This window comes from Mus caroli, unplaced genomic scaffold, assembly GCF_978045245.1.
Source record: "Mus caroli unplaced genomic scaffold, Mus_caroli_1 scaffold_1, whole genome shotgun sequence".
Taxonomy (NCBI): domain Eukaryota; kingdom Metazoa; phylum Chordata; class Mammalia; order Rodentia; family Muridae; genus Mus; species Mus caroli.
Window position 1 is genome coordinate 36,182,967 of NW_028227256.1, and position 16,354 is coordinate 36,199,320.

The 16,354-nt window shown below is 44.8% G+C and overlaps 1 protein-coding gene across 1 annotated transcript in view; it reads left to right on the forward strand.

Annotated features, from left to right (window-relative positions):
* The window catches only part of Npas2 (neuronal PAS domain protein 2), a 164,746-nt gene that overhangs the window by 58,059 nt on the left and 90,333 nt on the right, over positions 1-16,354 (forward strand). Inside the window, exon 2 of the mRNA XM_029482993.2 lies at positions 6,446-6,502. Within this exon, the coding sequence (XP_029338853.1) occupies positions 6,471-6,502 (32 nt within the window). The 5' untranslated portion in view covers positions 6,446-6,470. The remainder of the gene's footprint in view (positions 1-6,445; positions 6,503-16,354) is intronic.

Genomic DNA, 16,354 nt, shown 5'->3' on the forward strand with positions numbered 1-16,354 from the left:
TAACACATTTTCTAGCTTTCTCCATTCATTCCGTCATGAACTATGTCATCATTTCCCTGAACAATGAGTCACCATGCCCTTGGAAGAAGGCGACTATAAAAGAAAAACCGGAGTCACAAAGGCAGATGAAGCCTCAGCCTTGGCCTTGCTTATGGCAGAGTTTCTGGTAGTCGGGGGAGCTCTGTGGGGGTCTGGTCATGGGCTCACCCTGGGCTCTCTGTGAAGCCATGGGAAAAGCTCTTGAGATGTGGCTTCTTGTGGCCAGCGCTGGATTTGACCAGAGTTGCGATCAAATCTGTCAGACTGGCTCTTCCCCAATTGGGGAATGTGCCAGAACTTGAGAATTCCATAATTGAAGGGAAGCTAGGGATTGTGGAGGCAGCTGCTGCCTCTCTGGTTTTTTATTGCCCATTTCCTTTAGAAAAATAAACCTGCTCCCCCCCCCCCCCCCCCAGTGAATGAATCACAGGCAATCCAAAAGGCTATTGCTTGTCGAGGAAGAATCGCAAGGTAGAAGTCACTTCCTACTTTCCCCCAAATGATGAGGGGGGAACATCTCCAGTTCATTAGCACCTGTCCTTCAAAGCCTTTTTATAACAGAAAAAATAATGAGAAAAAAATGCTGTCCATCTCCCGACCTGAAGCCCCTCATCAGGGCCTCCTGGCAGGACAGAAGGTACATTCACTGTTCACGAGAGATAACCCAGCCAGTGGGGACATGTGTGTGCTTAGTGTCCCCTGTTTTGATTTCAACTTGTTCTTGTTTTCCGAGTTTTGTTTTTCTTCCTTTGAACAAACTAAATTCACCATGTTCTGTTGGTTTGGTAGGAGGAGAATTGGGATTTTCCAGCTAACTTGGGACCCGTAATTCAAACCACCTCCCAGCCAATTTGAAAACATCACGGTTTTATTTTGTGAAAACATCGGCCTTGCAGCACAATAGGCTTAAGGCGGTCATTTCACGGAACACTCATGATGACACAGAGCGATGCACTGGGCCTATAAAGACGCTACAGAAAGTTCAAAACGGCTCTAGTGATAATTTACCACCGGCACACACTGCTTGACCCTCAGCCTACTTTAGTAAATAAAGTTTTATTGGAACACAGCTGTATATGTGGTCAGTGCCTGGTTGAACACAGCAGTGAGTGTTAAGCAGTCACACAAAGACTACAGAGTTTGCTCCGAAACTATTTACCAGCTACCAAAACCAGCTTTAATTAAAAAAAAAAATACTGTTCCCGTGGCTTCGTTTTAAAGGATTTATAAGGATTTCTTTTTGTTTAAATAAATAAGATCACAGGCCCGTGACTTGGACAGGATTACAGGCTAATAAGAAAAATCCTTGATCACAAAGGTTGGAGGAATCCTTCCTCTTCTGGGTCACGAGGGAATAAGATGTGTTTTGACTCTAAATAAAGTGCATACACTTGTTTGTGAGGTTCTCAGGGAATTGCAGGTGTTATAGATGAGGGGCACAGGTTAAGCCCAGAGGTCATATGTATCTCGGCCATAACATGGCTTATTGTTTTTTAATTTCTTTACCTGAGCATATTCTAATAGAAGAATTGACACTGTCTTTGTGGCGGGCGGACTTTCCGGAAAAATCTCTTCACTACTCTGCAACACTTAGCCCTCAGAAGGTGGGAGACTTCGTGTGCATTACCAGGATCCCGACCATCTCTACTCGGCTGCAGGGTCTTATAATCTCTGTTGTAATGAGTTGGCTGGGACAAACGGAGTAGATATTGCACAAACAGGGTCTATGAAAGAGTGCAGAAATGCTCTCAGGGTGAGAGAGTGGCCAGTGAGGAAAAGTCTCTAACAGAGGAGTACAGATGATAGCCAGAGACCACTGTATTGGTCTAACTTTAGGCAGAGTTTATGCTTATCCTTAAGAATCTCAACAATTGTAGGAGCCATCAGTAGCACACAGCCCACACAATCAGCTGAGCAAGGCTCGTAGGGGGCTCACAGAGACTGAACCGACAGTCGGGGAGCCTGTATGGGTCTGAGCCAGATCCTCTGCATGTGTGTGATGGTTGTGTACCTTGGTGTTCTAAAGTGGGGGCGGGGAAGTGTCTCTCACTCTTTGCCTGCTCTTGGGACCCTTTTCATCCCGCTGGATTGCCTCACCTAGTCTTGATACGAGGGTTTGTGCCTGCTCTTATTGTAGTTTATTGTATCATGTTCAGACGATGTCCTTGGGAGGACTGCTCTTTTCTGAAGGAAAATGAAGGAGGGGTGGATATCAGAGAGAGGGCAGGTAGGGAGGGGACTGGGAGGAGGGAAGGGAAGGGAGCCCATAGTCAGGATGTAATGTATGAGAGAAGAATGAAGACATAAATAAATAACAAAAACAAAACAAACACAAACTCAGCCGTCCTCCTGATCTTGGGCACCAAGAAACTCGTGCCTGCTCTTGGTCTGTCATCAATAAAAGGAACTTAAAACAAAACAAACAAAGAAGCAAAAGAATCCAGAACAAGAAAGCTTTACTGGGAATTTGATTTGGATTAACTCTAAAGGGAGGGTATACTGATATCTGTTCTTTACCATAAAGCCACAGGCTAATTAATAATCTAATGACTTTCTGAGCAGTCGGGACTCTCATGAGCTCACCCTGGGCCTGAGGTACATTGAGGCACCATTCTTTTGATCAGCAATCAGAGCCCGGTGCCTTGGTCCCTGGTTATATCTAACTAGCTACCTAACTCAAAGACTCTACATCTCTTTAATTTTCCTAGTGTCTTACCTCATTTCCACATACATTGCATTTGGTCTCATCTGGAGACCCAGCTGTCAGCTGCTAGCCCCAGGCAGACCCTGTCACCTGTCTGCCTCACTGTGTGCTCCAAAGGCAAATGTGTGTAGCACCAGAAAACTGTCACCCTCTCTCCTTTTCCAGTCCCCAATGACTCAGAGCCAAAGTTCTAATCCACTGGGTAATAAATAAGTGGCTGAAAGAAAGAATGTTCCAGAGTCCTCAGGGCGGAAGTTTCACCTGGGTCATATAAATGTTATTTGGAGCCTTGCTGTGTAAAACATGTCTTCTGTCATTTCCTCCCCTGTTTATTGCATTCCCACGAGTTCCATTTCATCTTTCACTTCTTCCCAGCCTTGAAACATCCTATGATGTGTCCCTGGGTCCCTGCTATCATTAACAGAGGCTCCCCTCCATGTGTACACACACACACACACACACACACACACACACACACACACACACACACACCATTAATAGGTGAAGACGATAATCTTTCCCCCAAGGACCCCCTCACCCATGGCACCACCTCCCACTGCTAACGCTCTAAGATCGTTACTGATACTGGGAGTAATAGTGACTGGAGTTTTAATGGTTTGTTTGTGCCAGGGACTATGCTGGAATTTCTTGTGGATTTGCTAATCTCACCTACTAAGCACAGAAAGGGAGGCCCTGCTGCTGTCTCCACTTCGCAGATGGGAAAGTAGGGCTGGGGCTTCTTCACACGTGCTGTGTGTGAGATCACATTAGCAGAGGCAGAGCCAGGGTTCCAGCTGGACGGCTGACTGACTTTCCCTGAGATGTAGGACAGAACCCTTGCTGCTGCTCCGACATTCACTATTTTAGATCCCACATATGACTGGGCTCACATGCTCTTCTTTCTGAGTCTGGTTTATGCCACTTAAGATAATGTCCTTCCCAGACTTAAGGAGGACAAATGGCTGATTGGGAGGTATTGGGAAGAATGTTGAATGTCACTGATCATTAAAGAAACATGGTCTGAAAGTATGAGATAGCCCCTTAGCCCTTCAATCCAGGTAAGACCGTGGTCAAAAACCAGAAGATGGCAAGTGTGGAAGCAGATGTTGGGGAAAGAAGGCTTTGTGCCAACACAGGAAGCAGTGTGGCTCTTCCTCAAAAAATTAGAACAGGAAGTACCCAGGCATCTAGCCAGCCCACCACTGAGCGTACATTCAGGGGTGTTGATATCAGTGTGTTGACGTTAAAAGTAAGTTCATCAGGCCTACTGAGTAATGGCTCTTGTTACCAAATCCGACAACCTATATTCTAACCCAAGACTCACATAGTTGAAGGAAAGAACCAACTCCTGAAATTTGTCCTCTGACTTCCACATGTGCACTGTGGTGCTCGTGCACACACACACACATACACGGTGAAGGGACTAGAGACTGGGACTAAATAAAGCAATTAAAAACAAGTTAATAAGTACTGTAGCCTTATTATCAATGCACTCATCCACAGGATGAGTCATAGTGACAACACAATGCTAGAGGAGGCCACTTGATCTCTGGATCTTCCTCTCCAAGTACCCATGAGTGAATGTGTGCAGTTGACATGAGCATGACCATAATGTGTACAGTTGGCATGAACATGGCCATAGTGTATGCAGTTGACATGAGCATGGCCATTAGTTTTCAGCTTTAGTTTTGAGGAGGATTGGAGTTCTGCTGATGGATGGTGGAGGTGGTTGCACTACAATTCACTCACAAATACTCACAGTGCCATGATTCACTACGTGTACTTCACTGCAGTTTTTATAGTAAGAAAGTAATATGTAGGAGAGGCATGGGAAGTAACAGAGATGACAAAGCCTTGGGAATAGGAGGACCACTGGGATTCCTGAGCAGACATTACATTTTTAAGGGGAGCAGTTTGACTAGCTTTGTTTCACCAACCAGAGAACTGGTATCAAGGACTTGGGAGAGAGAAGTGAGAGAAGAAATTAGCGTAAGCCACTGGAGCTTTGTGAATTCAAAGAGCTATACGCTCAGAAAAAGAACAGCTGTTAGTCACCATTGGATGCCTAGTTTGTGGTGTATCATGCAGTTAGGATCTAGTACCCTAAGTGTCTCATCCCTCCCATAGATACAGGAGTTCTGTAGATACAGTTAGTGGACCTACAATCCTACCCTGGACACTCCCCACTGCCATTGTCCTTGGCAGGACAGAACCCAAGTAGGACATCACTGAGTGAATTTCCCCCAGGATCTTTCACCATCAAGTGTTGAGGAGATTCTATCTGGAGAGTGTCTAATGCACACACATGCAGGCATGAAGCATGTGTTAATGTGATACAAACATCAGATGATAAATGGAGTTCCCCATGGATCTACCCCTAAATCCACCCGAAAGGGCCATGGGGCTAAGCCCATTGCTACAGGGTTTCTTTCCTTTGCTCTGGGTCATGAAAGCCACCTCAGTAAAAATTTTATGTAAAACTTCAAAGGCGCAGAGTAGTTGCTGGTACATTTGCCAAGTATGGAGTTTAGAAGTCTGGTGAGGAACACAAGATGAGGGTGAGGCTGGGGTGAATTAGGTCCTGGGGACTTGGGAAATACATGAACATTCCTGGACTATTGAGTAATCTTCTTCATCCATGAGCTTTAAGGAAGGACTATGGATCACACTTCTGTGGGGCTGAGTCCTCCTGGTCACATGTTAGATAGAGGGTTTGTATCTTGGGATGAACCAAGCCAAGTGCAGCATCCCTAGGACATCATGAGCATCCAGCAAGAGCAGCTTGCTAGTGTCCAGTTTGAGATGGAGACACAGTTTCATTGAGAAGGGGCCCTGGGACAATTCTCAACATGTGACCAGGAAACACCTAGATCTGGTTTTGAAAAATAATGATTGTTTGCTTTATTTTAAAAAAATTAAAAAAAAAAGACTCATTCTCCAAGACTACAATGGATTTTTCAAGAAGCTACTTCAACATCACTCTGATAATACCTTTCAACTCACAGGCATCTGTCAATATGGTCTAAGACAAAAGTCGTAAAAATACCTGAAACATTATGAGGTGTGTGTGTTATATGTAGGTGCACATGTGTGGGTGGGTGTATGTGCCTATTAGGCACATCTGGAGGACAGAGGTTGATACAGCTTTCCTCTATTGTTATCCCCCTTCCTGCCACCATAAGGTCCTTCAGTGAACCTGGAGCTCAGTGTCTCAGCTAGACTGGCTATCCAGTGAGTCTCTATCCACTTCCCTGTGCTCCCCAGTGTTGGGTTTAGAGACACACTACCATATTCTTGAATGCTAGATCCCGAACTCAGATCCTCACACTTGCATAATAAACACTTGAGCCATCTCCCCAGCACGATCCTAAGAATTTATTGCAGTGTCATTTGGTTGTGTGGTCCCAAAGCGTGTTATTCCAACAGTGTGCTGCCCTGTTAGGTTAGACGTGCCTGTACCTGATCCCTAATGGCATGGATGCTTGAATCCAAACATGTCTGCTTAAACTCACATGGACAAGAACTTTGGAATCCTCAGTACATTTTGGGCACACAACAGGCTGCTGTGACCTGTAAGGTCAAGAATCACTGGGTTGAGGTGTGCATGTTAGATAAGTCCAACATAGTGACAACCATCAAAACCTGTAAGAAAGATCGAGAAGCAGACCACTCTCATCAGATTCTTTTTTCTGTTTTATTTAGCAGGAAAGACTGCATAGAAACTCTAATGGACGAAGATGAGAAGGATAGAGCGAAGAGGTAAGTGAAGACTGCGCCTGCCTCACGGTGCATGAGACATTTCCACGCTATTAAACTCAACATGGTGGGCAGCTGTGGGTGCAGCTCCCTGAAACATTTCACAGTAGCTTTAAGATTTGCACCTCACCAGTGAAGTTGTCGTTGTGTGAGACTTGGCAAGAAGTCTGTGTTTTTAGTGTGCCTATGTGCTACCCTGTTGACAATGGTCACCATTCAGAGGCCTCCAGTTTCTGCTTTTACAAGACAGGTGCTGCTTGGCGAGACAGGCTGATGGGAGCCACACAGGCCCGTGTTCAAGCTCTGGGGGTGGTGTTGGGGTGCTGCCTGACTGTGGACAGCACAAGCATTATCATTATCCCACTATTCCTCTGTCCACATTCAGTTGTTACTGAGTGGGCAGTGGCTAAGCACTGCCTTTATATTAGCTCAGTTTCTTCATCTGTGTAGTAGCAGCATCATGACTCCTTGTACCATGGTTAAACAGTCGGGATTTACTAGCCTGGTAGTCATTATGTTGAAGCACCTACAACCCTACCTGTGTTTATTCCTTTAAGGGTATTCACTGAATACCTACTGTGTTCAAGGTAGTCATGAAGTTGGGGTCGAAGGTCAAAAGTGGTCATCAACGTGACACAACCCACCCAAGTGGGCAATCACTGTGCAAAGCTTGGTGAACCAAGAAAGCAGGGGTGAATAAGTGAACTCAGTCCCCACAGGAATGCACAGCTGATGAGTGACAGGGCATGCTACAGACCATTGGGGTACAAGGGACAGGGCAGCAGTAGAGAGAAACATGAAAGGCTAGTCAGCGGAATATTTGTTACAGGCCCACAAACAAGCCCCTCCCCTCTGATCTCATTCAGATCTTTTCTACATCATATGGAGCAGGTACTCTGTGCTCTACTGTAGTTCCCCTCATGAGCCTGTAGAGATGAAACACATACCTACGTCCCTCAACTTCATGATTGACTTGCAAGTAGTTGAGTCCCCAGAGAATCGCCCCTTGTGTGGCCTCAAGAGCAACTGTCCCATGAGGAAAAAGCCATGAGAGACACCAGTCCACAGCCACTCACAAAGTTTCTCAGTCTGAAGCTACAAGAATGAGGGAGTCTGGACTGTTTGAACCTCTCCTTGTATTTATATTAGCAAAAGGTCAGTGTGTTGACTGGCAGCTTCGATGTGGTCAGAGTGAGGAGCAGGAAGGGGTGGGCCAGGCATCGCCGTTGAACATATTTTACTTGTTCTGAGGCAGTCAGGACTCAGGGAAGAACCTAAATCTCACACACATGAGGTTAGTTGATGTTTATCTCCACTCTTTTATATGCACAAGCATCTGCAGAAACAGTCAACAATGAGACTGATTAGCTTTTTTTTTTCTTTTTTCTTTTTTTATTGGGTATTTATTTCATTTACATTTCCAATGCTATCCCAAAAGTCCCCCACATGCTCCCCCACCCAATCCCACTTCTTGGCCCTGGCATTCCCCTGTACTGAGGCATATAAAGTTTGCATGACTAATGGGCTTCTCTTTCCAATGATGACTGACTAGGCCATCTTCTGATATATATGCAGCTAGAGACACAAGCTCCGGGGTACTGGTTAGTTCATATTGTTGTTCCACCTATAGGGTTGCAGATCCCTTTAGCTCCTTGGGTACTTTCTCTAGCTCCTCCATTGGGGGCCCTGTGATCCATCCAATAGCTGACTGTGAACATCCACTTCTGTGTTTGCTAGGCCCCAGCATAGTCTCACAAGAGACAGCTCTATCTGGGTCCTTTCAGCAAAATCTTGCTAGTGTATGCAATGGTGTCAGCGTTTGGAAGCTGATTATGGGATGGATCTCCGGATATGTCAGTCTCTAGATGGTCCATCCTTTCGTCACAGCTCCAAACTTTGCTCTTGAGCTTATTCAGAAGCAACAAGTGCTGGGCCCTTCACCTGGTCCTAGGACTCTCAGCCTCCTCTGGAAATGCTTTGCAACCCCGTAGGTCACAAGTTGTAAGGTTTGCAAAGTCCATTTGTGGCCCTCCAACAAGTAAATGAATGAACTCGATTGTAATGACAATTCTGGGATTTGGGGTTCTTTTAATGACACAGAGATATTCTAAGAATGTGTTTTTGTCTTTGTCCCAGGTGTGGGGATACTGGGGCTGCTTTGCAGCAGATGATTAAGGTTTGCCTTGTACTCTAGCAGAGGCGTGGTTTTGCCACAGATCTTCTCCCATTCTCCTGGAATCCCTGTACAGTGGGCTATTACTGTTCCTACATTACAGTAGAGAAACCGTAGGACCTGGGATTTTGCAGCCCACCAGTAGCCACGGGGATCAAATCTCAATACACCTGGCCTCCTCTCACACTCAAGTAGAAGCTGCTCCCTTCGCTTTGCTTTGTGCTCAAGGGGCGGGGCAACAAGTGCTGGCTGTTGCTTTGCTCAAAGACCCCGAGAATCTACAGCTTTTCTGCATCATGCAACTGTTTTTGCTTCGCATGTTGCTAATGAACAGTGGATGTTCCCTTCATCCTCTGTCCTGGGGTTGAAGAAATTCCTGGTCTCCTCTTTCACTTGACTAGGAAGTTGCTTCTGTAAGTCCAGGCATTTGGTTGAGGTGAGAGGAGGGGGAGAGGTGATGGCTTTATTGCATCTTATTCAAGAAATTCAAGAATGTCCAGAAAGATTAGCTGGTTCAGGGTTCACAGTAGAGGGATTGCCAGATCTGAAATGTGAGCTGAACTCTTGTTTATTCTTTAATCCCTAGTCCTTAGACTCAGCATGGTTTGGGCAAGGGGAAGGCATTCAAACTGGATAAGCAAGAACTCTGGACCCTCCACTACACTGAGATAGCCATTTGTGAGGGAAAGGGCCAGTCATTCCCAGGTATGTTGTTTCTTCTCAGTTCCCAGGTGGAAGAGAAGGACATGGCCCAATGACTAGGACCAGTTTGACTAGGTTTGGCTCCCATAGACTCATGTGTTTCAATATGCTTGGCCCAGAGAGTGGCACTATTAGGAGATGTGGCCTTGTTAAAGGAAGTGTGTCACTGTAGGGGCAGGCTTTGAGAGCCTCCTCCTAGCTGCTTGGAAAACAGTCTTCTCCTAGTTGCCTTTGGAACAAGATGTAGAACTCAGCTCCTTCTTCAACTAATGTCTCCTGGAACACTGCCATGTTTCTCACTATCATGATAATTGACTGAACTTCTGAAGCTGTAAGCCAGGTCCAATTAAATGATTTCCTTGATAAGAGTTGCTTTGGTCATGGTGTCTGTTCACGGCAGTAAAACCCAAAATAAGACAGATCTTCTCATTTTCATTAACTGAGTTATACAGTAAGCAACAGAATGCTGGGGAAGAAGACACATAGCATTATCCCTCCTTCCAAGCACACATGATGGGGAGCAATCATGGAAATAGTAATAAAGGAGAAACCAGAGCCCACAGTCAGTGAGACAAAGCCAGGAGAGCAACCAGATGTGTGAGCTCCGCCTTTTCACCAACTGCTTTGCACAGGCTGGTCTTGTTTCATTGACATGGTTCCTTTGGCCATAATTAACATAGGTTTGAATGGAAAGTCTCACAGGCAGAAGGTTGTAGCCAGCATGGAAGAGTCTGAGTCCACATAGGCTTGCAGAGTACCATGCCTACAGGAATCAGGCAGAACACAAGAGCCCAACCCTGAACTCTGGGCTATTGCTGCCGTTGGATCTCGGATGCTAATTTTGCTGTGATTTTCCATCCTAGGCTTTGGACTTGGTTTTATGTATCTCATCATACATCCCATCGTGGGGTAAAAATGACAGCCATCGTTGAGGCTTCCTCTATTTGTTTGGATGGTGATTAAGGCAGAAGCAGCAGGCATCACAAGAACAGGGCGGTAACGGGACACGGGATTCATTAATATTACCCTGTAATTTCCAGATGAGTGATTCTGTCCTCAAAACAAAGGGGAAAGTGGAGCTGTGCTTGCAGGCAGAATGCTAATTCTTCCCATGGCCCAGTAACAGCAGAGTGGGGAAGGGGGCTCCCTCCTCTGGCGTCTTTCATCTCCTACCTTGCTGGGTTCTGTTCTTTTGACTAAAGAGGAATGTCATCAGAAATGTGTGCCTGTAAAATTTGGAAACCTGGGGCTGTCTTGGCTCAGGGAAACCCAGAATCTCTCTGAGGGCATCTGAGGTAAAGAATAATTTATTTAAAAGCAAGCTCAGTGAACTCAATAAGTGGCCAACTAATCAAGGGTGGCCAGAAGTCCACCTTCTTGAACAGAGCATCTTTCTTTGGGCAAGGCCATCCATCCCTTCAGCATTTTAGTGACAAGCTGCTAAAGACCAGACCCAAGTTAAATGAGGCCTGTGTGAGTGTTAACTAAGAGTCACTATGAAATTAGGCCAGCTTCCCATTGGGACCCAGACGATATTTCTGAAAATGGTAGTTAAGAGGAAAAATGTCACTGTACCATCTCAGGAGGGAAGAAATGGCCCCGAAGCCACTCCGGATTGCCAGCCAAACCTGCAGAGAAGTCACGGTGAATTCTTAAACTTTGCCCCAGGTGGCAGTGACCTGACCCATCTTGTCCCACATGGACTTGTCTGCCCTAAAACCTACATAGCATCTTCCACAAACTGCTTAGGCCTGTGAGATACAGCCCGAGTTACAGAATGCAGCTTGTGTCAGCCACGGGGCCCTGGGTAGCAAATCATGGCAACCATGCTGACCTTCAGTGGGCCTTTCTTTGTGTTTGAGTTACCCAAAATGTGTTTGGGGGGAGTAACCTCTAGAAATGCTCCCCAAAACAAGTTTAGACAATGCCATTAAAGATGCTAAAACATCATCTAGCAAGCAAGAGTTGTTCATTTACCTACAGTGCTGCCATTAAATCTTAATCTAGGAAAAAAAAAATACAGCAAAACCAAAATCAGCTGTTCTGACCATGTACTTTCCCATTTCCATAAATAACTCTGAATAGAAGGCCCTTTGACCCACATTGTCTTTGCAGCAGACACATTGACTTAATTGCAACCCTTTCTGTATCTAGGAAGGCTATAAAGGCAGCATTTGAAAAACATTGAAGTATTTAAAAATCACTTACAATGCCACTACTTAGATGACTGCCCTTAGATTTTATTTATGTATGTGTACATAGTCGTGTATATATGCATATGTATGTACACCTGTGTATGCTTGCATACGGAGGCCAGAGGTTAGCAATAGATGTCTTCTTATAGTTCTTCATCTTACTTTGTGAGGCAGTGTCTCTCACTGAACTTAGAGCTCACTGATCAAGTCCCAGACATCCTCCTGTCTCTCCCTCCCAGCACTGGGTTCACAGGTGTTCACTGCCTTTTATAAAGGTGCTGGGGATCCAGACTCAAGTCCCTGTGTTTCCATAGCAACCTTATCCACTAAGCCAAACCCCACCAAGCCCCAGATGGCCACGTTTAATATTTGAGTACATTTACTATTAAGTTTTCCCTAGTATTTGATCTAGCTTTAGTAGGACCGTTCACAAGATTTTAGTTAATATTGATGAACATGTTCAGTTCACTCTTCCAAAAAGCTCATCTTTCATGGACAGGACAGTATTAATGTGAGAAATGTTTCAAATTTATTTCATTCTTTTGAACATTGCATGTCCAGTTCCATCTTTGGGAGTTGCCTGTGAATACCTAATTGATATCTTTCAATTCTAAACAAAACAAAACAAAAAAGCAAACAAAATAATTTAGTCTCCTTCTGCAGCTGTAATCCACACCTGCACACACGCACGCACACACACACACACACACACACACACACACACACACACACTCGGTTTCAGGGTCTGTGGAGCCTCGGAAAGAGAGCTGAGTCTATTTCCAAAATGCTTTCTATACAAATTGAGTTTTCTCAGCTTATAGAACTTGTATCTGGAAGACTGCGTGTAACAGGAAGCTGTTAGACAGGCAAAATGGGGCAGAATATCTCAATATAGACAAAACTTGAAGGATAAGTGTGTTGATAACCATAAAGGAATGGAAGAGGGGGAGGAAGAAGGAAGGAGAGAAAGGGGAGAGGGAGGAAGGAGGAGGAGAGAAAGAGAGACAGATCTTAGAATAATTTACCAAGAAGGAGCACAAATTTTAATTTTCCCCCAAGTCTTCCATCCATCTAGTTTGCTGTTCTGACCCATCTGCATTGCCTATTTTGGATGCTTAATGTCCTTTTTGCCTGGCAGTATAAGTCTGGGTTGCCTGTCCTTAACAAACGGCGTTGTGCTGTATTCATCGAATAGTACATAATGCACAGAACAGGAGATGAAGGCAGACTTACTTTTCAAGGCCTCAGAAGATTTTTGTGAGGAAAGAAGTTCCTTTACTAATCCCAACTGACCCAGAATCGCTCTCAAAACTACCAACAGACACTACCAACCTATATCCACATGTTATCCCCCACATTTATGGGACATTTGTTTCAAGTTGCTTTTAACCTGTTGGCTGAATTAAGCAAATCATTACCACAACACACCGCGGCACATATAAATGATTCTGGATCAGGGGCCTGGAAGGGTACCTAAGTTAAGATTAAAGCGCTGCATTATAAGCTGATTGCACAGAAAATCCAAGGCACAGTGAGGCTGATTACATCGCTCTCTGAAAGGCAAGTTACACTTAAATAGGCTGAGTACACACACAGTAGGTTAACAGGTTAAGTGCATTGTCTTGGATGATCTCAGGACATTCTATTAACTCACTTGTGAGGTCTGCAAAAGTTTGGTCTCTTGGAAGGTATTCAAGATATTAAAACACATGGATACATCTATATTTTAGAAATTAACTATTCTTGCTGTTTGTTTTATTCTTCTTGAGGAAAGGTCTCATGTAGCACAGGCTGGCTTCCTCAAACTCATGTAGCCAAGGATGACTCTGAACTCCGTGTCCTCCAGCCACCATTGCCCAAATGGTCAAATCAATACCACCATACCCTGCTTAGCATTAACTATTCTTGATATGTTCCTGTACAAAGACCCCAAAATGTCAGGGGTTGAAGCAATGCCACACATCTCACAGGGTTAAAACCTAACCTAGATCTGAGGTTATAAATCCAGCGAACTGATGTGTTCATAGATCGTGGCTGCTTACTAGTGACGTATTATAAACCAAATTGTCACAGAAATGCCATGGAAAGACAGGAATGCTTGGCTTATCTCCCCATCTCTTAGTGCAAAAGCCACCAGAAATGTGTTTCCTAAGAGTCTCCCAAGACGACTGACAAAGTCACCCCTTCAAGAAGGCCTTCAAAGTCTCCAATGTCAGGCTCCCCAATTCTTTGATCCCCCACCTTTGATTCCCATGGGTCTTTTATAGACTCTCTTTATAAAAATGTGTTGAGGGTAGCCGGGAGTGGTGGTGCACACCTTTAATCCCAGTGCTCAGGAGGCAGAGGCAGGAGGATTTCGGAGTTTGAGGCCAGCCTGGTGTACAAAGTGAGTTCCAGGACAGCCAGGGCTATACAGAGAAACCCTGTCTCGAAAAAACAAAACAAAACAAAACAAAACAAAACAAAAAATATGTTGAGGGTTCTGGATCTCCAGTGAGGCATAGTCAATTCTTCTCAGGTGTCCATCACATCCATCACATTGAGCATGGCTGTAGACCTGGTCAAATGCGTGGGCCAGCTCTTTAAGGTCTGCAAAAGGCAATTACCATGCCAGACTGAGGAGGTATCTCTTTTGGAAGCCTTGGCATTAGGTTCAGCTTTGTTTGCCCCCCAGGTTTCCCTGTCCTAGATTCAGTGCAGACCCAGACCCAGAAGTGGGTTTCAAGGACAGAGAGGATTTCTAACCCAACGGGGTCTCCTGATGCTTGGGTGCAGTGACGGGATGGATACCTGAGCTTTCCTGTTCTCATCCCATTTCTTCCCACCATTAAGGCATTTCTCTGTGGTGGCTGCAGTAGTAGCAGGAGCTATGGGAATGCACAGGGTGCTGACAAACAGGAGCCTCTTCTCCAGTCAGAGGAGCTATCGAGGAGCTGGAACCCTGATGGCTTTCTCACCCTCTCTGTTTCATACTGCTTGGCCCCAAATACAGATATCAGCATAGGAGGTATAAGGCAGAGTAGAATAAACAAGGAGCCAACTTTTAAACAAAAGAATGAAAAAGGGGTACTGGGAACCGAAGTACTGGATAGAGTTCTTGGGAGGAGTAAAATGACCCTAGAACTGGAATCCAAGACTAGCCGCATGGGACTGCCCTGAAAAGCAGTGTGGAGTTCTCACCAGAAACCACAGAAGAGTCTAGACGTGGCACACCATTGTTTAAGTGTCAAAGGAAAACTGTTTATCCCAAATGCTACACCCAAGGAAAATGTCTTTCAGGGATGACACTAAGAGAAGATGACATCCAAGAAATGAGACCAGGCTGTCAGGAAGGAGAACCACTAGGGAAGAGCTGCTAAAGTGTCACCAACAGGAAGGAAATAATGCCAGACAGAGACAAGTATGGGGGATAAAGGATGGAAATGGCAGCTTACTGGAGAGAGAGAATGATATGTGACATGTTAAAGCAGCATTTCCTCTGAGCTTATTAGTGGGTAGCATCTGTATGCAGAGGACTTAAAAAGATACACTGTAGATACACTGTAGATACACTGTATACCGAGAAAGCAATAAAGAGAAATACACAGAGTAAAATTTCACATGCACTAAACAGGTGCTGAAAAGTTAAGTTTCTATTGTACAATCCCTAGAATTTTTGCTACACATGTTACAGAGAAATATGAAGGAAAGTTAGATGAGTATATAATTCAAAAGAAGATAGAAAAGACAAGCAGGAACAACAACCAAAAAGAAAGAGTGAACAAACAGAAAACAGATTGTAGAATGATATCTTAAACCCAAACATGGATGCTCACGCACACATGTACACACAGAGAGAGGAGAGGGGGGTGGGGTGGGGACAGAAGCAAGCACACACACATGCACACAGGCACACAAATACATTGAATATAAAGTATCTAAATATGACACAGATTGTCATAATGGGGTTTTAGATTTACTGACTTCTAATTAGGGGTATATGTCTGTGTCGGGTCTGAGCACAGAGTGCATGTTCTGGTGGAAGTCAGAGGCATCAGATTCTCTGGCGCTGGACCCACAGGCATTTGTGAGCTGCCTGAATACATGGGCACTGAGACCCAAACTCACTCTGCCATACCTGACACACTCTTGGAACCAGTGACCCATCTCTCCAGGTCCACTTTAGTAGTAGTAGTCGTAGTCGTAGTCGTAGTAGTAGTAGTAGCATATTTTATGTAATCTTTGATAATTTCACACAATGTGTACACTTTTGCTCATATTCAGCCCTATTCCTCAGTTCTTCATGACCCCTTCCCCTTGTCCCCTTCCTACTTCATGCTTTCTTATTACTTTTATAACCCATTGAGTCCAGTTAGTGTTACCAATATACGCACTCATGCGGGTCCATTTACTGAAACGTTGTTCAGCCTACCAGCAATTACACTTGTCTTAGTTAGAGTTTCTATTGCTGCAGTGAAACACCATCTCCAAAGAGCAATTTGAGGAAGAGAGGGCTTATTTGGCTTACACTTCTATATAGCTGTTCATCACTGAAAGAAGTTAGGACAAGAATTTAAATGAAAACATCGAGGGGCACTGTTTACTGGCTTGCTCTGCCTGCTCTCATATGGAACCTGGGACCACCAGCCCAGATGGCCTCACCCACAATGGGCTGGGCTTCTCCCACTGGTCACTAAGAAAATGCCCTACAGGCTTGCCTACAACCCCATCCATCTTCTGGAAGCATTTCTTTATTGAGGTTCCTTCCTTCCAGATGACTTTAGCTTGTGTTGAGTTGACATAAAA